The sequence below is a fragment of the Myodes glareolus genome, chromosome 22 (assembly GCF_982192425.1).
Source record: "Myodes glareolus chromosome 22, mMyoGla1.1, whole genome shotgun sequence".
NCBI lineage: Eukaryota > Metazoa > Chordata > Mammalia > Rodentia > Cricetidae > Myodes > Myodes glareolus.
The window spans coordinates 23,476,633-23,500,203 of record NC_142047.1 but is presented as its reverse complement, the minus strand read 5'-3'; the positions used below and the strand labels follow the sequence as shown (position 1 = coordinate 23,500,203).

Here is a 23,571-nt window from a genome sequence, read left to right as displayed (position 1 = left end):
CCCATCACTGCTGCCCCTTCCTAAAGAAGAAAGCAGGACAGGAATTAAGAGTGTGGACATAATAAAAATTGGGAGAAGGGATTCCAGAAGGAAAGGATGAGTTAAGTTCAAGGAGGCCACATAAACGATGTCCTCTGCTGAGACCTGAGGAGAACCTAAACAGAGCTCAAGACCGCTCACCACTAGCTAACCCCAGTTCGGCCTTTTGAAGATGTATTTTTAAAAAGCCACCATAAAAATGATCATTCCAAATATATAAAACACTGGAAAAATGAATGTTATTTCATAAAACATTCTTTCGTCAGTAAGGTGCTGACCCCAGATGAACAGTGAACTTGTGTTTCTACCCAGGTTGGTGCTGGGCACTACCTTGTCGTCCAGCTCTGCGACAGATGAGCACAGGTCCACCAGGTTGGGTTGAAGGTGTCCACTCACAATCTTCTCATTGTAGATATAAATCTGAAATAAAGGGAACAAAGTAAGCGGCATGATCTATTTCACTTCCTTTTATGGTCTGAAGTCGTTGTGAAGCCGGCAAGTGTCCAATAGAGGCTTTTGCTCACCTTCTCTTGCCCAAAGTACCTAATCATTAGCAAGGCCAGCTCTCCAGCTGTGGCTGGCACATTAAAGCTACTCACTAGCCCAGTCTTACAAACACCCGTCAAAGCAGGGACCAAGGTAGTCCAAGAAGAAAGGTTAGGACCAAAAATGAAGATGGGACTGAGAAACCATGGTCTGGCTAAGATCCATGTCAAAGTCTGCTAAAATTCAGGTCAGAGAACTGAATGGTCGTGGGGCCAGAGTTCATGGATTCGAGTAGGTTTGTTAGAACAGTGTCTGCTACACATTGGAATACCTACTTCTAGAAAGCATCTCTAGGCCCAGGAGTGTTTGCTGCTAGGCCGGACAAGCTGAATTAAATCTCTGAGATTACCTACATGGTGGAAGGAGCACTGATTGCTACTTGTTGTCCTGACCACTGCCCCCATAACAAACCAACAAATAGATAAATAGATGTAGTAATAAATAATCTCTGCTCTTCAGGTAAAATCTCTCTCAAAACAAATAAATACAACCAACCAAACCAAAAAAAAAACCCCACAACTATGATTTTATGCAATGTTTATTAAGGTATAAGAGAATACATTTTACTTCAGATTTGATCTAAAAATATTAAAATGATGGTTACAAACTAAGTTCTACTCCTGTGTGTAAGATTTTCTTTTACATTTTGAAGTCCTTGTTCTACTGAGGACTGAGCTAATGACAATTCATGGACCCACGGAACCTTTGCTTCTTCTATTTTAAATGGAAGATGCTGACGTCATATAGCTTCCAGGGTTGTTACAAAGATTTAACAGGTTCTTAACCATAAGTAGACTTAGTCACTCAATAAGAATGTCCTAGAGCCAAGGCTATATTTGACACAGCACATAAACATTCACTTTCTGCGGGGAGAACCTGGTAAACAGACAGCTAGCACTGGATCCTAAATGCTGCAGGAGTCAAATTCTACAGAGTTTAGCCTTTCAGATGAAGAAGCTACATTGTTTCTTCATTCATTTGTAATTCTGTTGGGTCTGAGATGATGGTGGTTATAGCAACGGACAGAACCAGCCAATGGAAACTTAAAGGATAAGGGTGTGGAATGAATGTAGGTAGAAGAGGGAGTGTGATCTAAAAAGCGGAGAAGGAAGAAGTCTAGCGGAGAAAGGCGGAGCTGAAAGGCAGGTGAAGCCATCTCTGGAGGATGGAGGTAGGCTGCAGCTGCCTGGAATCTGAAGCAGCTCTGTATGAAGAACTCCGCTCCCAACCTGTGGAGTACATTCTCTGCTTTTACTCCTACTTAAAACAAATCTACACAAAAGAAATAGTTAGGATATTTCTCTCGACAAAGTGTTAACTAAGATTTCTAGTGATACATGATTCGGTTAATGTAGAATTCCATTAATTAATTAACTGGTAACTGAAGAGGGAGTCCTCTATTGGATCTAATAGTTCTTTCCTCCGTTTGTGTAGCTGACATCTGTTTCTTACCCAAACCCAATTCCAGGGTGGCAGGAGGGGAATAGGGAATGTATCAGTGTGTCCTCTCAAGGTCACAGCTAAGTTAAGCATCTTGTAACTTTGCAGAGGAAAGTGACAATTACTTTGAAATACAGGTTTGACTCGTATTGTTTTATTCCAAGAGTCAACCGCAGGTAAGTCCAGCACACAGTTGCACATGAACCATCTTGATCCGTGCTTACTGATGCAGGTTCATGATCAGCAACCAGGAGCATGGTCCCCAACACACTAGAAACATCCTTATCTCCACTGCAGTGCTAACAAGATCAGCACACTGTGCTTATCAGGGCAGAAAGCATTTTGAAAATCCCACTCAGCAAGGGTAAAAGAATCTAACATACCATTCATTAGCCAGCTAAGTAATTCAGTTAATACAGAATTCCATTTGCCATGCATTATAGTTACTCAAGGAAGCTATTGCCAACAGAGTAAAAAGAAACACCTGGTCAGTAGAGAGGGTAGATTTCAATTTCACTGCATTATCTGAGTCACTTGATTACCCTATTTAACCAAATGGAGAACAGGGGCATTCATGGTAAAATATTAACTAATCCTGTGAGCGAGAAGCCCACTTGCTTTCAGGGTTGACTTTCATGTGAAGTCACTATTCCCTCCGACTCTCCTGAGGATCATAGCATTTCATCTCCAGGATCATCTCTTCCTAAAAACCATACTCACCTGCCGGGCATAGGCCATCTCAATGCTGTCCAGAGAGCTTCGACCAGGAGGACCCACATCACTGATGTAACTCGGCTATAGAGAAAGAAACACCCAGGATTGGTTAAGAACAGTGCTCACCCAAGGCATAAAATCCATAAACTCACCCTTGTCTGTATACTGTTAAGTGGGGGAACCTAGTGTGGGGAATGAGGGAAAAGAAAGGAGAACAGCAGCAAGGCTCTGCTACAAGGACACGGGCTCAGCTATCTTTTAATAGCCTCAGGAAATAGTTTCCAGTACTAAAACCCTAATTTTAAAAATTATCCATTTAAAGAGTAGTTGATTGCCACCTCTGAATTTCCATTTAAATGACTTTTGCCTAATGCTCTTGTTTTCAAAAGCACTTCTCCTTCAGTTGCCCTTGGCCAAGCCACTGTTTTACCACATATAAAGTCAATTATCCATCAACAGGGTGTGTGCACTGTGATTCCTGAACAGAAGTGGCTGGCAAATATTCAACTGGAATTCCACAGGCAGGGCTGTGTAAGAACACAGATGCTGACATAATGGATGGGAGAATTCTCCCTCTACCTCCTACGTCCAATCAGGTCTCTTTGCACTGGGAAAATGTAGTCCATATACTAAGCCACACTGGGTATGACAGGACAGGACACAGTACAGGAGTGGATAACAGGGGCAGGGAACACCAGATATCAGAAAAGCAAGGCAGCCAGACTAACACGGTCAGAGAAGAGTGTGGCTCCCCAGGAGTCTGGAGGTATGTAGGGAGATAGCAGGCATCATACACAAGACTGGGAATGGGCTTCTCAGAGCAGAGAGCATTCAGAAAAGAGACATTCTGGGACAGAAAAGAATATAGCAGAAGGGAGCTGCAAACTCTTAGCACCATTGACTGTGCAAAGTGTACCCCAAGGTGTGTAAAACCCTTTCTTAAGGAAGGGTCACTCCAGACAGGGAGAGAAGGAAATACTGTGACGGCACTTACATAAAACAAGCCTAGGGTGAAAAAATCCAATGATACCACATAAGGAGATATAGATGGTTTTACCTTCATGAACACAAAGAGAAATCACACCAATCAATTTACAATATTTGGTAATAAAAGCCACTACTGTTAGGAAACAACAACAACAACAACAACACAAACAAAAGCCAGGACCAGCACAGCAGAGCTCTAAATGCAACTTAGCTGTGTAGAACTCTATGTATAAAACAAGGAGAGCTGGCGGTGGTGGCTCACGTCTTTATCCCAGCACTCAGATCTCTGTGAGTTGGAGTCCAGCATGGTCTACAGAGCGAGTTCCAGAACAGGCTGTAAAGCTACACAGAGAAACCCTGTCTCGAAAAACCAAACAATAAGCAAACAGAAACTTGAGCAGAACACTTGAGCCATTCCTATGAAAGCATGTTATTACAGCCACCAAAAAAACCAACATAGGCCTACATGCAACAACACAAAACAACTCTAAAGTGAGTAAACATAAGGCAAAACCAAATTGTAGAACCTCAAATACACAGTTTACAGTTGACAAGAAAATTATATGGCATACACATAGAATATTCCTAAGAAAAGTACACAGACTGACAGAAGTTCCGTGTGTGCAGGGTGGGTAAGAACAGCCACCATGAGAGGAGCTCTTTGTGGTACATCACTGCAGTAAAATGAAGGACGTGGTGAACAGAGAGATTCGAACAATTTCTGCAAAGAGTAGAGGAGCACTTTCTGTGCTTGGAATCCTACTCAAATCCCGACATACGAACTAGGCCCCGTCCCTTAGGAATCTGCCAGGCAGCACAATACCCAACTGAGTGTGAGGCTGTCAAATTCAAACTGTCCGTCACTCATTTAAGACATGTCATACATGCTACTATATGTTGGAAAGAAAAAAAAAATGCTGTCAAACTACACTAAATAAGGTATTGTAATTTCAGAGGTGTTAAAATATAGGAAAGCTATATGATTAACATTTGAAATAAGGTATTAAGTCTCTTATTAAATTAGTGGCTGTTCAATATCCGCTGAGTTTTACATACCAAGTGAAAAGCAGCAGCCGCGTCATCTGTAATGAAGCTTCAGTGGGAGCCCGCTGCTTGCCAAGTCACTATCCAGACACCTCATCCAGGGATCTGCCCACTGACCAAGGCCAACACATTCAACCCACCTAAGTTAAATCCACCTTTAAATACTGCTTTTTAAAAAGTGTCTCAGAGACAGAGAGGGAGGGAATATGCATGCATAGATAGCTTGACTCTCCTCTTCCACCTTTACATGGGCTCTGGGGACCAAATTCAGGCCAGCAGGCTTGCCTGGCAACTGCTTTTACCCACTGAGCTGGCTAACTGGCTCATATTGGCTAAAATACATCTAGGAATTCCCACACTGGCAACTCCACTTGTCATGTGAGCCTCAAGACACCGGAGTCCTTCCTCACAGTGAGCAGATGTAAGAACTGTGACACAGGATGCATATCAGGGCGAACAGACTCAAGAGACTCTCATTAAAGCACATTATTTTACTCAGGCAATACTTGAAAAGTTAATAACCCGTCAATTCCTGCCTTCCTTTAAAAAGTTGTATCTCTTTCTTCAATGACATCCTGAGGACACCAATTTTCCAAATAACTTCATGCTATTAAAGTGTCACTTCCTTTATTAAAACTTGCCAGGCATAGATATTAACATTATGTTTTTGCTCTTCTGTTATTGAAAGGCTCCAGGGGACAACAAACATTCCAGGGACTACCATATTTCAGTTCATTTCTGCCTTAAAAAATATTTCCTCCGAAAGCCTCGGGCTCAGCTTTATATTAAATTATCCAAATCTGAACATTTTCCTTCAAATATAAGGTCAACTCAACATGATCCGAGGCGTCCTCTCTAATGACTCTTTGAATTCCACAATTTTTGACAATAAGGTGCCCAGAAAAGAATGCTATGGTCACCAAGTCATACTTCAACTGACCTTAATAATGTGCAGTTTACCAAATGCTGACAGAACCACATCACTGCAGAGACCTGGAGCATGCACCCCATGCCAGGCACTGGGCTGCAGCTTTGTACCCGCTCTCAGTCCTTACAACAGAAAAAACGGTATTTCAGATAGAAAACCAGGCTTAACCTTAATTCTGAAGCCTGTCCTCTGTCCTTCAAACTATATGTGCTCCTCTACAGGAAGAATGAAGTGGAGATAATGTACCTTTCCACCATTTTGAAGAAAATTACATGGAAAGAGCCTGTGAAAACACAGGGCTCTACACACCACAAGAATGACCAAATTCTGAAAGATAAAACCACGTGTGACACAGATATGAGACAAATAGAATTTTCACACACTGCTATTGGAGGATATACTGTTGACATTCAGGGGCAGTATTTATTAAAGCTGAACTTTCACAAAATATGGTGGTTCATGTCCTAATCCCAGCCCCTGCCCAGAGACTAAGACAGGATCACCATGGGGTTTGAGGCCAGCAGGGGCTACACAGTGAGTTTTGGGCCAGACTAGACTACAGAGTAAGACCTTATCTCAACAAACAAAACAAAACAAATAAAAACAACAATAAAAATGCTGAACTTTTCTTTTTCCGGGGAAGGTGTGTGTGTGTGTGTGTCAGAGATTGAATCCAGGAGCTGGTACAAGTCAAAGTGCTCTTCCAGTAAGCCCCAACTCTAGCACCAAAGCAGGACATACACATGTACTCTGACCTAGCAACTTCCTTTTAGGAGTACCCAAAAGAGATACAAATATATATTTGTAGTAAGGAGCTGCGGGCAGGCCTGCTTTTCGTCCCACCCGGCTCCCGCACGGCTAGCTTAGCCCCGGAAATAACAACACACAAATTGTATTCTTTTAAACACTGCCTGCCCCATTATCTCTAGGGAGTTAGTTATTGGCTAACTCTCACATCTTGATTAACCCATTTCTAATAATCTGTGTAGCACCACAAGGTGGTGTCTTACCGGGAAAGATTCAGCATGCCTGACCTGGTGGCTGGCTCAATGGCATCTGCCTCATAGCCCTCTTCCCAGCATTCTGTTCTGTTTACTCCGCCTACCTTATTGTCTGTCCTATCAAAGGGCCAAGGCAGTCTCTTTATTGACCAATGAAAATAACACAATAGACAGATAACCCTCCTCCATCATATATTCTTATCAAAAGATAAAGAAATGCTCATAATAGTATTGTTTATAAAAGCCAAAAACTGGAAACTATCCAAATATCATCAGCACCATCCATCAACATCAGAATGGGCAAACAAAATTGCTGATACAGTTCAGCCATAAAATGAAAGGCTTACCACTACAAATATCATTTATGAGTAGACAGCTATGCAAAAGAAGCTACAGATAAGCACATTTCATGGCTCAGGTTATACAAAGGTCACAGAGACAGACCTTTAGGAGTGGGGCAGAGGTTGGAAGCTACTGCTGAGGAGCTGGTGTTGTTTCGGTACTTCATTTTTAATAATCCACTGAATCACATACTTAAGACTTTTATCCTTTACTGCATAAACCTTTCACTTTAAGAAAAAAGTTAAAAATAACAAAAGGTAAAGATTCATATATAAGCTCAGGTCTGTAATTCTAACACTATGGAGAATGAGACAGAAGAATCACCATGAATGAGGTCAGGCAACACAGTGAATACCAGACTAGTCAGGGCTATATTTTAAAAACCCTAATCCTATCTCAAATCAAAACAAAGAAACAAAAACCTCCCGGGAGTTTCCAGAAAATGGCAATTCTCTGGATAAATGGAGTAGACCTGTGTGTAACACCTGACGCCCTCCACTGCAGCATCTCTACCCCACCAAAACTCCCAACAGAGAGCAGCACAAGCGTGGGCAACTCTCCAGGGGCCTGGGGTCATGGAACAAGGGCCTACTGAACACACTGGTCTATTTTTGAGAGAAGAGCAATCAAGAAAGAACATTTCATTTGCAATTTATAATTACTTTCAAATCCCTATACAGAGCACAACCTATTAACACCATTTTTTAAAAATAAAGTTTATAAAACCAGGAGTTGTTCTAATTATTTGCTCAGACTCAGAAAGAAGCGAAGGGAAGCACTAGATTAGCCAAGGGTCTAGAGTGTTAGGTTTTTTCTCCGCAAAGACGTTTCCACCTGAAGTCTCTGTGTCTAAGAAATATAGGACAGGGTCCTTGAGGAGCGGTTTCCCAAAATAACCAGACATTAGCAGCTATTTATTTAGGGACTAACTGACTAGAAAAACTGGTCCTTAAATCAAGAGCATGTACAGACAAAGCATCAGAAGTCACCTTGCCAGTCTCACAGACTGTCAATCCACCCAATCCTTGACCCACGCTTCAGTATAGTCAAGACACAGAAGGCAACAGTTCTGGGTTTTGCCATCATGTTACAGCTCTGAGTCTGACCTCGTCTCTCTACAGCAGGAGCGTAGGTACCTGCACTGAATGTGGGGCATATACCTGTTAATCCAGTACTTGGGAGGACAGCTTGTGCTACATAGTAAAGTCTTGTCAAAAGTACTTATCAAACAAGTTCTAGGAAAAAGGCTGAACACAAAGCACTGGTAAAACATTACTCTTAAAACATTAAAATTGGAAATATCTACTTCTAAATTACCTGAAATTAGTTTTAGATATTTAAAAAGGAGAGAGATAGGATCTCGTGTATTCTAGGTTGACCTCAACCTTGAACTTCTAATCTTTCTCCTCCTTAGTACTGTGGACTGGACAGTTTTGTGCATGTTATACTAATTGAGCTACATTCCCAACTCTGAAATTGGTTTAGAAAAGACAACACAGCACATGCCTTTAATCCCAGCACGCAGAAGGCAAAGGCAGGCAGATACCTGAGTTCCAGGCTAGCCAGGGCTTAAAAAAGAAAAACAAGTTGTAAGGAAGAAACAGTCAGTATGAGTCAGACTCTCCAGTCATCACGAATCTGCACCAACAATGCTACTTCACTAGACCCTGAAGGTCTGTCTGAGGGTTTAAACAGCTTGTACAAGGCCTCACTGGACTCTATGACTCCGGATCTCAGGTCCAGGGTTGCTCCACCCCTCCTCAATGGTGAACACATGGCAGGCACAAAGGCAGACAGGTCTGTTAGACCTTGATGCACCCACCTGAAGTTCCTTGCAGGAAAGATCTCCAACATGCAGCGAGACAAAGAAGGATGCAGAAGAGAACACACAGCTAATTTTGTGAAAAGCACACAAAATTAAAATATACGCCAGACACGTACATTTGTATAAAGCAAGGCTAGAAATATGTATGGAAGACGTAACAGTGACGACTTAGGGAGGCTGAACAGGGGTATCTGCAGATAGGCTGTTTTAATTTTGGAACCACATTTCTACAGTGTTTTTATTTTATTTTTTAAATTAAATTTTTAAAAGAGAAGAAAAATCACAACTTAGTACAACTACTAATCAACAGTGTTAAGACAAACCCTGGGACTTCATATTTTAACTAATGTTTATCTGGTTCAACCTACCTCACTTTCTTGGGTGAAGTCAAGGGCGTCCTCTCCTGACGCCAGCAGCGTGTGCAGGATTCTTTGTTTCACTTGTTCCCACTCGACCAGCATTGACTCTCGATGATACTCTTCAGCCATACCAAAGGTCTGTCAGAGAGGGACGGAGAGTGCAGGCCCAGTGAGGAAACGCAGACTGATTCCTTATAAAACCAGGTGGAACTACAGAACAGGGCCCCCACCCACCAACCACTTTCCTAGAAGCAGATCCAGAAAAAACAAATCTATTTTAAAATTTATCATTTAAAAATTTTGCTAACAACTCTTTATAACATACTTCATATATCACTGATTTGGAGACATTTTTTAAAACTCTTATTAAATTGTGAGAAAATAAACCATTTAAATTACCATTTACCATTTAAAATTATTTTGTTATTTTATGTATATAGCTGTTTTGCCTATGCACACCACATGCACATCCAGTGCTCATGGAGACCAGACGGGGATATCGGATCCTTGGGGCTGAGTTACAAATGGTTGTGAGCCACCACGTGGGTGCTGGGAATCAAACTCAAGTCTTCTTAACTACTGAGCCATCTCCAACTCAAGGTTTACCATTCTTTAAGTGGACAGTTCAGTGGCATAAAGTACCAGTGCAATGGCCATCACCTTCCATCCTTATAATCTAATGCAAAACTGAAGCTCTGAGCTGCTTACCAATAACAGGCCATTCCTTTCTCTACCCAGACCCTGGCCACCATCAGCCTGCTTTGTCCCTGAGAGCGGTCACTGTAGTTATCACACAGAAGTGGAACCATATACTGTATATTTTTATGAATAATTTAGTTTATTTAGCAGTTCTTAAGGTCCATCAGATTGAAGAATGTGCCAAAATTTCTTTCCATTTGTGCATAACACTGGTAAGAACATGGGCATACAGATATCTCCTCAAGTCCCAGTCTTCAGTTTGGGGGACAGACTCAGATGCAGTACTGCTGGCATTATATTAGTAATCTTTTTACTTTTCTGAGGCTACATACTATACATCACCACTGATAGTGAATCAGGGTTACTATTTCTATAAATATCACCAACCCTTATTATTTGTTATTGTTTTTAATAAGAGTAGCTCATTTAGATTTGTTTTCCTAATGATTAGTAATGATGAGCATTTCTCTGTCCTTTACTAGATTTTGGAATTAAGCTACCTATTACAAACTACAGTAGTACCTTTTCTTTGGTAGGACATAAAATGATGATGAAACACATTAGTATCTTAAGATTTAACAAAGACCAGGAAAAAAAAAAAAAACCAGATTCTCCTTACCTGTTTATGTATTTTAAAAGACTGATTTTTTTTTTTTAAATAAGAAGAAAGTACTAAAATAAAAAAAATAGCCTTCTGGTATTGATTTCCTAACAGTCTACTCAACATCACAAAAGTCTGGTGACCACACTATTGTCACTGACAGAGACAAGACAGGAAGCTACCTGAACAAAGGCGAGAGAGAGAGAGAGAGAGAGAGAGAGAGAGAGAGAGAGACAGAGAGAGAGAGACAGAGACAGAGAGAGAGACAGAGAGAGAGACAGAGACACAGGAAGGGGGAGTGGAAGGAGGGAGAAAAGCAGGATGCAAAGGAAGAAAGAAAGAACTAAACAGCTTATGCTACACTGAAGTAAGGCTGTTCTCAGCCTGTAACTCTTTAATTGGTAGAGCACATTTCCTTCAGCTAAAATCCACTTTTCAAAAGGCCATCTCGCTTACAGTGAGACTGGCATCTAATTAAGGAGCACTGAGAGCATATTAGTAAGGCCTGTTTTATTTTGGGCAATGTAGATAATTTATAATGATAATAGTTATGTACATAAACTGTGGAGAACTATTAGAAAAATACACTCTTTCTACAAATATACTGAGTTTTGAACAGTATTTGTTAAAATATAGGCTAAAAGAACAAAGGATACAATACAAATGCAAACAGAAAATGACTAGGAAGAAGGGCAGCACATTTTGTACCCTTTCTACAGTGTACTCTGAAGACATGGGAGAAATAAACATTAGTTTAAACAGTCTTCCCCTGCTTTGTTCTTTGTACTGAGAATCAGACAACATGAGTGTCAGGTATGGAGTAGACCAGTCAGTTTGCCAGAGTTGAAACATAAACAGGGAAAACCTTTGTCTCCTGTACATACATGTAAACATAAACACAGTGGCTGTACATTGACTGATGTGGGATTTCCTTCGGTATATATGTTCCAGTATCTAGAAATATATCCGAGTCATCGGCCAAACAGTATGGTAATTAATATAGTTTCTGTGTGATTATTCAGGTCTGGGCGGCTGTGAATGAAAGAGCAGTTTCCGTTGACATCCTGACTAGAGAAACGTGATGAATCAGAAAGGTGGACTCAAAATGGGAAAAGAAACTATTACTAGATGCGACCCTCCAGAATGTGCACACAAGGAAGTCATACTATTTTTCAAGTTCTTCAGACTCTCCCAGCACAGCAAAGCACAGGGCACAAGCGGCAGGAGGACCAGGGCAGGTAGCATAAAGAGTTTGCAAGAGCAAATAAGACAGAGGCAAAGCTGTGGCACTGGCGCAGGACACGCAGCGTCAGCAGGTTTCTCTTGGAGAGTGGTCTCTGGCTAACAACCAACAGCAAAGCCGTAAAGGCAGCTCAGCTGAAGGACACAGATGATACCTCACCGTAGTAATGGGAATGGGGACAGTGGAGTCAGAATTCCAGGATCAGGTAAGGGTTAAAGTGACAACAGCGGGGATTAACTACACCCACTCCAACCCCTTTGGCTATCCTGGTACTTCTAGAAATACCAAACAACTTTGAAAACTGGACACTCTGGGGACTCAGTGCTCAAATGTCTGAAGAAGGACGCCAGGCTACTTCTTTATTAATAGCCAGCAGCCTAAACACTGTCAGCCTATTCATCCTTGGTGTGATAAAGAACATAAAATAAAAACAAAGGCCCACATTAAAATTCTCTTAACAACACCACCCCAGCTTATCTTAATTATACCTGAGATAATGAAAGATCCAATCTGTGCGCCAATCAGGGATGAATAGCCACCCACGAGTCCACCAGTGGCCTACTGGGTTTATAGCAGAGTCTTAACAGAACAAGAACAAGAACAAGAACAAGAACAAGAACAAGAACAAGAACAAGAACAAGAACAAGAACAAGAAGAACAAGAAGAACAAGAACAAGAACAAGAACGAAGAAGAAGAAGAAGAAGAAGAAGAAGAAGAAGAAGAAGAAGAAGAAGAAGAAGAACAGTGACTAAAGAGAAATCAACAGAGCAAAGAAAAACTTAGAGAAAAGGGTAGCGAGGGTCTGAGGCAGGATAGGAAGTAGAAGACAGGAAAGAGTATGGGGTAAGTTGAAAGAGAATGTGAAGACCTGAAAATCAAAAGGAAGGCAAGACCAACCACAGGAAAAAACAAAAAACAAAGCAGTGGAGGAAACTATTCAAATTAAATTTGAATCACTATTATTGTTATGTGTGCAAAGCATTACCTGTAGAACGCAGCAAAAATAAGGCAGGGATCAAACTGGATGACTGAATTAAGAAAAGGCTGGGAGTTCCTCACCCACTTTACTAAAAGGAAGGGCACAATAGCTTTGGCTTCATATCTGATTATTACTGAGCTGTTGCAGCTTTTAGAAACACCACATGTGCTCTGAGAGTGTCATTTTGGCTCGCTGAGATGCACCAAATGGGAGTAACAAGGACACATTTGTGGTTTCATAGCCTGTTTTCCTGGTATTTCAGTGGGACATTGGCAAGTTATTCAGATATGAAACTGCCACCAAAATGCTGGGAAGCTGCTGATTTTTTAAATCACTTTTTTTTATTGAAAATGATTTTTGCTCAGTAACAACCTTCTAGGGTACAGCCAAGTCAGAGGTGTCCTCTCAGGCTGGCTCCCAACACTGGAATGCCTCTCTCACAAAAACATATGCACACATTTTGCGCTGTGGCGTGTCACCTAAATGTTTTGGCTGGCTGCACATTTAGTCTCAGTATGGCACAATATTTAGAGACTGCCAATTTCAGAAACACATTCTCAGGGTAAATGGATTAATATGGTTTGGAGGCATTCAAGAATCCTAATTTAATTTCATTGGCCTTTTACAGCAGGACAATCAATTTTGGTGAGAAATTCAAGAGTGTGAACATTTTTAAATGTCTTCAAATATAAATCAATTAAGTTTCCCTATTTCCAAGACTAAGTACTGCCTCCAACAATGTAACTAATGAAATTTAGAATTTTCTTATTGGTCACTTGCCGCCTTTGGAACATTTCTTGCACACCAGAGAAGGCAAGTGAGCCTGTTGAGGACGCTCACCTTTGGAGAGGGCTCTAACACAGCACACTGAGTAGGGGCATTTCTTACTCTTTGGTTTTCAGATGACACAAATAAGACACAAACACACTCACTTGACATCCAAGCTAAATAAACACCGAGACAGAGAAAAGGCGCTCCTCATCTGATTCCCTTAGCAGAGAGGCACAACAGGCAGGCTGACAGGCGCTTCCAAGAAAAGCCACCTTCTCAAAGTCAGGTCAAACTTGACAGCTAACCTGTTTTCCTTCCTCCCTAAAGACCTCTCGGGAGTTTCAAAACTGAACTGGGATGCTAATGAAAGGCTGCGATCCTTGTCAGAAACAAAGGAGATAACTCTTGTTAGTAAAGGAAATGACCCTATGGGCACCGTGCAGGAAGGCTTTTGCAAAACATGCACATTTATCTATCCTGGTGTATCTTGGGAGTCTCACCTAACAATTATTGTATGCTCCCAGAATGAAAATATCCAGAAACACCCGTTGAAAGAATTTTGCAGGGGTGGAGGCAGGCTAGAATGTACAATGGCAAATCTGGCTGATATAGTTGCCATCATTTAGTGTACCAAATGTATTTTAAAAGCATTTTAAATGGTGATATTGGGCTAGCAAGATAGCTCAGTGGGTAAAGGTGCTTGCTGCCAACCTGGAAATCCAAGTTTGACCCCAAACCCACATAGTAAAAGGAAATAATCAACCTGCAAAAGTTATCTTTTGACTTCCACATGTCCCCCAACTAAAAAGAAATGACAGCATAAAACAAAATTTAAAAAAAAAAAAAGATGTTGCCATCATGCTGTGACAAAGAAAGCATGGACCTGCACTCTGCTGGTGAGCACTGTCACTCAGGCATCTGCACGTTAGTTGTTTTCTTACCCTCTTCCGGGACTCTTCAATGGCAGACAACAGGGCATTATCTTTCTCATTCTTCAGGAAGCCCTAGGAAAGGAGGCAAAATGACACAACCAAGGTTACCTTCAAATAGCAGAAGTACACTGCAGAACAAAGATCATCAGAAGAATCTGATACCAGTGTGCACGCCTATAATTTCTACCTTCAAGGATGCAGGGACAGGAGTATCAGTTCAAGGGCATTCTCAGCAACACAGGAAGTTCTAGGTTAAACTGGAAGACTAGGAACCATGTCCTCCCTGCCCTCACTGTCCCTGCCAAAGTCGAGCGCCTCCATTTACTACCATTTACTAACTTAGCGAAACTTAAATCTCAGTTGACTTATGTAAAATAATGAGATAATATAATCAAGTTCTTGGCCTCAAGGCTCAATACACAGCTCTATCGTTGATACTGATTAAGTCTAGATATGTTGGTGGCATTAAGAAAAGGTAGCCAGGAAGTTTTCCTTGTTCTTGCTCTGTCCTTATTTGCCTGAGATGAGGCCAAGAGAGGGAGGCAACAAGAGATTGCAACAATAGCCACAAATGCATGCAGGCAGACTCGAGGTCAACACCCCACCTTCTACACAGAAAACTTTTTTTCCACAGTTTGGAGCTCAGGGACCAAATATGAACAAGGAAAACTAATATTAGTATTACATATTCTGGTGTTGAGATCAAAGTTTTAGCTGTAATATGGAAGACTCCAAGTTAAGATCCACCCCAGATCCACCTACAATCTGTAAGGTCCAGTTCCTGTAAGGCAAAGTCCACTGTTCATGCATTTGTACGTGTCTAAAATGACCTGCTTTCCTTGTAATGCTTCTGTTACGCTTTATAAAAAAGGAATTTGAGGAACTGTAATAGAAAGAATTATGCAAAAGCTTTTAAATGATAAGCTCAATTTAAAGGTATTGGATGATTTCCCACACGTTAGTTTTGATTACTTACATTTTAACAACTGTAGTTTTATTACACTCTCTCCAAATAGTCCTAGTTCTTAAGCTTCTGGTTAACAAATGTGGATGGAAGGCAATATAGGACTATAATTTAGGTAAGATATTATCAGTGCTCACAAATTTCCAAAACTTCTATCTATTGGCCCATGATTCCCCTGTACCTGTGCTTATACTCCAAACTGCATGATGCACTGGGATGTGCAAAGAGCGGTCAGCACCCAGCAAACAGTCCTTCAGAAAGACCACCCTGGGCAGCTCTGAGGACTCAATATAGACTGCTATCTATACTGATAACAGGGCTGTGGGTAAGGGGAGGGAGAGGCTTCAGTCCCCTTCTTAAAATGTAATAGACTCCATGTATAAGAAAGGGGGGTAAGACATAATTATAATATATACATACATTGTCCATGGGGAAAAAGTCAGTAAACTTTTATTACAAATTCTCTGTTTTTGAGACAGGGTCCCACTGTGTTACCTCCAACTCACTATCTTTCTTTTAAGGGCTTTAATAGTCAAAGCTAAATTAAAGGTGTACAGTGTCACCATTTATAAACAAAACTATACATCTATTACCGTGGATTGATATTATGAACAATAGGGAGGCAGGGACCGTGTTCTGCTACAACACAAAACTGCGTGAACAAAGCAGGGTGGGAGGAGAAGCTGCTATTTGTCAAGGCTTAGCTTAATTTTCTGTTTTAGCTGAGGCAGAGGGAAATATGTGTGTTGAGTCTGATATTCTGTGTTGCATCTCTGCTTCTCTGATCATCCCAAGTCAAGTGATCAGCACTTGACTGCTTGTAACTGTGCCTACACTCAGACTTCTCTTACATACATACGTAATAACAAACGCAAAGCAAAATACTTCTCAGCGTGAAACAGAGCCCTCAATTTCTAAGAAATGAAATTTGAAGAAGATATCCCTCCACCCCCCCCCACACACAAGCAATAACAGGCAGAGAAAAAGGGTCAGGAATTTAAGAAAAATTAGAGATGGAGCTTTTACATAGGAGAAGCTGGAGGGAGGAAAAGGGAAGAGGGTAAATGATGCAATCATATTATAATTTCAAAAATAAAAGATTTATAGAAAAAAGGAAAAAGCATTTGGGGTTAGAGCAAGCTACTTGTCTTTTAAAAGCTATGTTTTTAAATATCAACAAATTAACTAAAGTATTTGTGCATGCGACCCACATATGAACAAAGACCTCACCTTTATGTACCTTAAAAACTGCTGTTCTACAGCCCACAACACAACCATCCCTCAGAATGCTAGAAGACTGGTTCCAGACCCCTTCCCAAGATACCACAGTATTCACATGTAACCTATGCACAATTTAAAGCATAGGTTATTCACACAACATAAATGCTGTATGAATAGCTTATATACCATATTATTTAGGCAAAAATGACAAGAAAATCTGTATTTATTCAATATCTCTATCCCCAACAGGTCCTTCCATTTCTCTCTCCCAGGCTGCCCTAAACTTCCAATTTTCCTGCTTCAGCCTGCCAAGCTAGTGCCACAAGTATTTCAAGTCTGAACCACCATATTGTACAAGTCAGACAAAATGCTTATTCTAGAAAGCTTGTTTTGGTTATACATATAGGGCCAATTATATTTATTCTGATCTTTGATTTTTACCTTTTATTCCTTTCTATAAGGAAACATTAGAATGGGTTGTACATATTATATTTTAAAAAACTACACATTAGCAGCCTATCTTTTGAAAAAAATCTTAAAAAAAATTAACAAGTACAAAGTAGTGATGGGGTCTTGTGCCATCTAGTGGTGATTAATTTCTATTAACGAGCACATCTCTTAAGGAAAAAAAAATAATGAAAAATGAAAAAGATTCTAAAGACACAGTTTCTCTCACTTTGGCTATCAAACTATTGAGATAATAGGCTCTCCTACCCCACACTCACAAGAGATTCAAATGTCCCCAGCTATCTCATGATAGGAGAAAACAGGCTGAAGTCTAGTGCCAGTCAGAGGGGCAACCTGTCCCCAAGACAGAGACTTTACACAGGTCCACCTTGCAGAACAGACTGGAGTCCAGACAGTGATGGGAGGGGCACACCTGGACTAGCACTGCTTAGCTATTCACACATCTTGCTCTCTATTTAAACCTAAATCTCATGTCAGGACCTTGAAGATGGATTTGCTCCTCTTTGTTCCTTTCCCAGTGTGGCCAGATACTGAATAGATGTTTTTCTGCTCTTCACGCTTGTTTTGTTAACTAGCCTATACAGGATAGGTAGCCCAAACTAGGCACTGACTCTTAACAACTCTGGTGACAGTAACATGGGGCTGAAACAAAATCACTAAATTATAGATGGGGACAACAATGTATTTTACCACATAAATAAAATAATAAAGCAAAATTAAACATAAACTTCAAAGTGGGAAAAAGACTCTTTGTCTTCCTCCTTTTCCTTCTCAAAAGCTGGACAAGGCCAGGTATGGCAGCTCATCACAGTAATCCCAGCACTTGGGAAGACTGCTGCAAATTCAAAGCCAATTTGAGCCTCAGAGTGAGACACTGTCTCAAAGCACCAAAACCCAAAACATAACAGGAAAAAATAAATAGCTGGACAGAAACATGATCTGCCTCTGCCCAGGTTTTCCAAGTTTCTTCCTTGACTTGTGATAGCTAAAGTTATGTTTTAAGTATAAGTTACTATGCTTAAGGGATCTATAAAACAAAATACCTCTAGCCTGTAAGCCCCACTTGCACAAGGACAGTTAACTTCCTGGAATGCTGGGAACCACTGCTCATGTAAGATAATAAACTACATGTTTTTGCTTCTGTAAACAAGCTTGGTTGCCCCAACTGCACAGGAAGTGCTTGATCACACGTAGGCAGGAGGTACATGGGCAGGAAGTAGGTCAGCATGTAAGCTTGCCTCTGACTGGATAAAGATGGTTAATATATAGACTTGTGGGTCTTTATAAACCCCTGCCTAACGTAATTCATTGCCATACTCTGGGAATCCCGGGTATGGATCTGGCCAGTGTTCATCATCCTGGCCAGTATTTAATAAAGTTTGTTTCAAATCTTTGATAGTGTTATTATTCTCGCCTGGTGGGATTAGCCAGACTTTGTCTATGTGCTTCTTTTCTTTCTGGATTTTGTGAGACTCTCCTCAACACCACTGTCCTCATCCTGGAGAAGTGCTTTTCGCATTTATCTAAAAGTGGGCCTCTGGGCAGAGAAGGCACATCAGCTCTCCTCCTACTCAGAGTAATATGCCTACTCCTAACTTTTCCATTTGCTCCTCCTTCCAGGGTCCAGAAACAGACACTGTACTGGCTTTTGGAATGGGTTTTGGTTTTCAGTTTTCTGTAACACAGAATAGTTCCCATTCAGAAAGGACTTAGGCGATCCAAAGATGGGGCCAATTCTTTAAAAATAAAGAAGCCAAATACCATCACTCCACCCCCTAGACTCCTCCCATCCTATTTACAACTGAGAAACTGAAATTTCAACATTTACCTCAGCAAGAATCCCCATTTAAGAAGAAGCGCAGGAAGAATTCAGTCTGAGTTCTGAAGTTCTGGCTCTCCCGATGAAAATTAAAATCTCATTCCCTCTTTAAAAGGATGGAGCCCAAAAGAAGGCAAAACATCCTTAATACATCTGTTGGGAGTTGCAGACCTCTGGCCCCTTGACTTTCTTTACCTGCCTCAGACCCTGGAGCGAACTGAGCAAAACAACTTGTTAACCTGTGCCTGCAGCTGCTCTGAGCACAAGACCCTGATGGCAGGGGAGTGGGCTCTGGTGAGGGCTGCAGCTGAAAGATCCTGAGAGCTAGGGCATGGCTATCAGTTAAGGATCCCTATGTAAGTTTCCCTGGAGTATTGTGCTTCATACAGGAACTTGTCATTCCTGTATCAAGGATGACCCGTGTCCCCGTGTCTGTGTGTGTGTGTGTGTGTGTGTGTGTGCGTGTGTGTGTGTGTTTAAGTCTCCAGCTTAGTTCCCGGATCGTATACAGTCCTGTACACTTCCCCATGAGGTTGGGGTCCAGAGAGTCCTACTCTGTAAGACAGGTTTACAAAATAACAGGGCCAGCAGAGTTCAGCTCTATTGACATCCTGCCAAGGTTCAGGTCAGTTGCCTCGGCGTAGTGAAAAGACTTAGAAAATTACCAGCCTAAGTATGGAACGAGTACAGATATGTGCTGTTCAGATCATGTTCTTTATTCTTCTTCCCCATTCTTTTCCCATTCTGCAAAGTTTTCAGTTTATACACACACACACAAAACAAAGACAATTTCTTTGGGGTCATAAGGGGGATGAGCACTGTCCTGGGTGATGCAGTCAGCAGTTCTGGGGGGAGGCCTGGCTAGGAAGCCGCGGGAACAGCACTAGGAGGCAGAAAGGTTTATTTAATAGGTTCTAAATTCTAAAGGGAGTTTGTACAAAATACCACACTTCTAGGTGGGCTTTGATTAACTAGGGGTTAGTGAAAAATAAATGTAAAAGGAAAACTGGGTAGGTGTAGAGGGTTAATTGCTGAGGCCAGCACTTTCCTAAGTCCGCTATGGGAGAATTAGGACACTCAATCTCAAATGAGCTTTATCTTTGAAGGTCCCAAATGTGGTCTATATGAAAGACTCCTTTCCTGACTGCATGTCCTGCCAAATGGAAGATAGTTTTGGGGAATTTAGCTCCTAATGTATCTCAGGGAATGGAGTGGAGATTAGGTTGTGTGAATTAAGGTTTCTGGCTACTTGACTAAATTCTCTCACTGGAGGTTTCATGAGGTGGGGGAAGCCATTCAGTAAGTAAAAGAACAAGGCAGGTTTTTAAATGTTCACAGTCCTTGTGGGACAGATTCAGTTATGAAGCATGTCATAGATATATACACACATATATATACATATACATGTGTGTCATATATATATATACACACACATATACATATATATCAAAACTATATAGCTTAAACGAAAATCATCTTCCTGATTATCCACAGATATATGTGCCCATAAGATTGAGATGCAATCATGAGATTACATATACACATCACATGAGATTACACACTACAATACAAATACCAGGAAGACACCAAGCTGCTTTAGCAAACGTGAGTAACAGTTTCCAGAGTCGATGGTCCTGCAGACCTTGTCTGGACAGAATTAATCCTCCATCGGTAACCATGCCTCTGCTGGGTTGACATCTGAACATTAGCTGCCAACTGCTGTAACTCTCATGGCCCCTGACAACAAACTAGTGTACATGTATTCTGGCCTCATTCCATGAGGTCAGGTACAAAGTTTTTTACTTGTGGTAAGATGTCAAAAACATTTCAGATTTCTAAGCAGTGTGAATTCAGGTGTTTTTGATTAGGAACAGTGAACCAGTACTAAGAATAATATTTATAGGGTGACTACTTTATTACAAGCATGTGTTACATATGCCCAATTCTGGCTCTCACTTTTAACCCAATGTTAAACTGTCTCTCTCTAATACTTATCTATATCATACTTTAAAATATACATACTTTGAAGATACAACTCAGTGGTAGAACTGCTTGTTAAGCACGAAAGTTAGTGTTCAATCCTCGGTACTTAAAAATAAATAAACAAAGGGAGGCTGGAGAGATGGCTCAAGGGTTAAGAGCACTGGCTGCTCTTTCAGGAAACAGGGATTCAATTCCAGCACCCACACAAGCAGTTCACAAAACTGTCTAGCTCCAGTTCCAGGGGATCTGACACCCTCATACAGATATATATGCAAGCAAAATCCAATGTACTATCAATCAATTATTAAATCTTTAAAAAAAGAGATAAAGGTTTATTTATATAAATAAAGATAAATAAATGAAGGGGTTTTTGCTTGTTTTTTATTTTGTTTTGCTTTGTTTTTTCGAGACAGGGTTTCTCTGTGTAGCTTTGGAGCCTGTCCTGGAACTAGTTCTTGTAGACCAGGCTGGCCTCAAACTCACAGAGATCCGCTTGCCTCTGCCTCTCGAGTGCCGGGATTAAAGATGGGTGTGCGCCATCACTGCCTGGTTCCACATAAAGGTTTAAAAGTCAAGTAGTCACACATTTTTCTCATTCCTATCCACTTAGAAAAGACAGTAGCTTTCCACATAAGAAGACCTAGTTCACCATGTGTGGTGGCACACATCTTTAATTTCAGCAATCAGGAAGCACGGTTAAGTGAATTTTTTTGAGTTTAAGGCTAGCCAATAGTTAAGATACAGGCTCCGAAGTGAAACCTTGTCTCAAAAACAAATAATCAAACAAAAAAGTGGTTGGAGGCACAGACCTAGTTTACAATAGCAAAATTCAGACTTATAACCCACATTTTCTGGCTGCTTTTGGAATGGAAAATGAAGACATGACTACTCCAAAGCATAGTTGAGAATGCTGATTGAAGTCATGAGGGAGAAAACAGTCGGAGGCATCCAGAAAAGTTCAGGTTAAATATGGCCAGCAGACTCTACCAGGCCATGAGAGAGGGGAGAAGGTGGAGAGTGAGAGAGGAAAAACGGGCAAGTAACCCTCAGAGATGCAGGAGTGTAGACAGCAAGGAGCCCAGGGATCACGTGTCCAAAGTGGCTGCCTTCCATAGGGATCAGAAGCTGGGGGAAGGGAAGCAAAGTCCAGGCCCTGGGAGGGAGGGGTCCAGGTAGGGGAAGGGTGAGAAGTGCTAGGGGGAGCTCAGGTACTGAGGGAGACTTGGGTGGTTTTGTTTGTTTCGCTGTTTATTGCTTTTTTTTTAAGGTTTCTTTTACACCTAACACTCTACTTCACTATCTCTCAACAAATCAAATCAAGGTGAGAGAAACAGTCTTACACTTGCTATGCTCTCTACCTCACACAGAGGAAGGATAGCAATAAATGTTGATATTTGGCATACCTTTAAAACAATATCTTTAAAGATAAAGGTCAGAACCTATAATTAAGGAAGAGTTTTTTTTTAATTTATTTTTAGAAAAATTGTGTTAAGTAGCCCAGTGGCCTTAAACTCAAGATCCTCCTGGTTCTGCTGGGATCTGAGGTGTGTGCTACCACACCTGGCTCTCAAACAGCATTTTAAATTAAACAAAATACAACAGAAATTGTTAGATGGTCTGAATGGCATTGCTTTGTGAAACTTTTGTTCCAACTATGTATATTTATGCTACAAGTGAGGCTCTGAGCTTGATCTCCAGGGGCAGGAAAAAAAGGTGTTACTTTTAACTATATCCACTTACTAGTCGTCCAGGCTAGTTTTATGTCAACTCAGCACAAGCTAAAGTCATCTGAAAAGAGGGAACCACAATTAAGAAAACATCTCCAAGATACCCTGAACTGGTCATGGCAGTTCTCCTGTGACCGACCAGGCAACACTTCCAGTGGAGGGATTGGAACACCAACCCAGCCACATAAGCTTTGAGCTACAGTCTGTCGTTCTATGTGGCACAGAGTTTGTGGGAATGGCCAACCAAAGACTGGTTCAGTCCAAGACCCAAGCCATGCGAGTGAGTCCACCCCTGACACTGCCTGGAGTGTCACTACCCAGGACCCGGAGAATGGATGGCACAGAGACCAAGGATAGAACCAAACACTACTGGAGGGGGAAAAAAAAAAAAGCCAATGCAATGATGCCTAAGGATATTCTCCTATACTGAGTATCGTGTGCCTATCCTGATTGTCATCAGAGAGGCTTCATCCAGTGACTGATGGAAACAGATGCAGAGACCCACAGGCAAACAAAAAGGCTAAGCTCAGAGAGAGGGAGGAATAATTGTAGGGGTCAGAGGAGTCAGGACATCACAAGAAAACCCACAGAAACTGAACAGACAACCAGGGAGCCCGCATGGGACTTACCTAGGCATTCTATATGTTACCATTGTGTAGCTTGTTCTACTTGTGAGACTCCTAACAGTGGGAGCAAGAGCTGTCCCTAACACTTTGGCTGGCTTTTGGGACCCTACTCCCCATACTGGGTTGCTTTGCACAGCCTTAATACATGGGGCAGTGCTTAGTCTTACTGCAACTTGATATGCCATGTTTTGTTAATATCCATGGGAGGCCTGCCCCTTTCTGAACAGAACCAGAGGAGGAATGACAAACCGGCTTATTTTACATTTATTTATGTAAAATAAATAATTTAATTTAATTAATAATTTAGAAATG

The 23,571-nt window shown here is 41.2% G+C and overlaps 1 protein-coding gene across 1 annotated transcript in view; it reads right to left on the bottom strand.

Annotated features, from left to right (window-relative positions):
- Nup93 (nucleoporin 93) overlaps positions 1–23,571 on the bottom strand; it is a 98,152-nt gene that overhangs the window by 18,890 nt on the left and 55,691 nt on the right. The window contains exons 4-7 of the mRNA XM_048428673.3: positions 14,461–14,523; positions 9,235–9,363; positions 2,746–2,820; positions 370–459 (exon numbers count right to left, since the gene is read on the bottom strand). Of these exons, the coding sequence (XP_048284630.1) occupies positions 370–459; positions 2,746–2,820; positions 9,235–9,363; positions 14,461–14,523 (357 nt within the window). The remainder of the gene's footprint in view (positions 1–369; positions 460–2,745; positions 2,821–9,234; positions 9,364–14,460; positions 14,524–23,571) is intronic.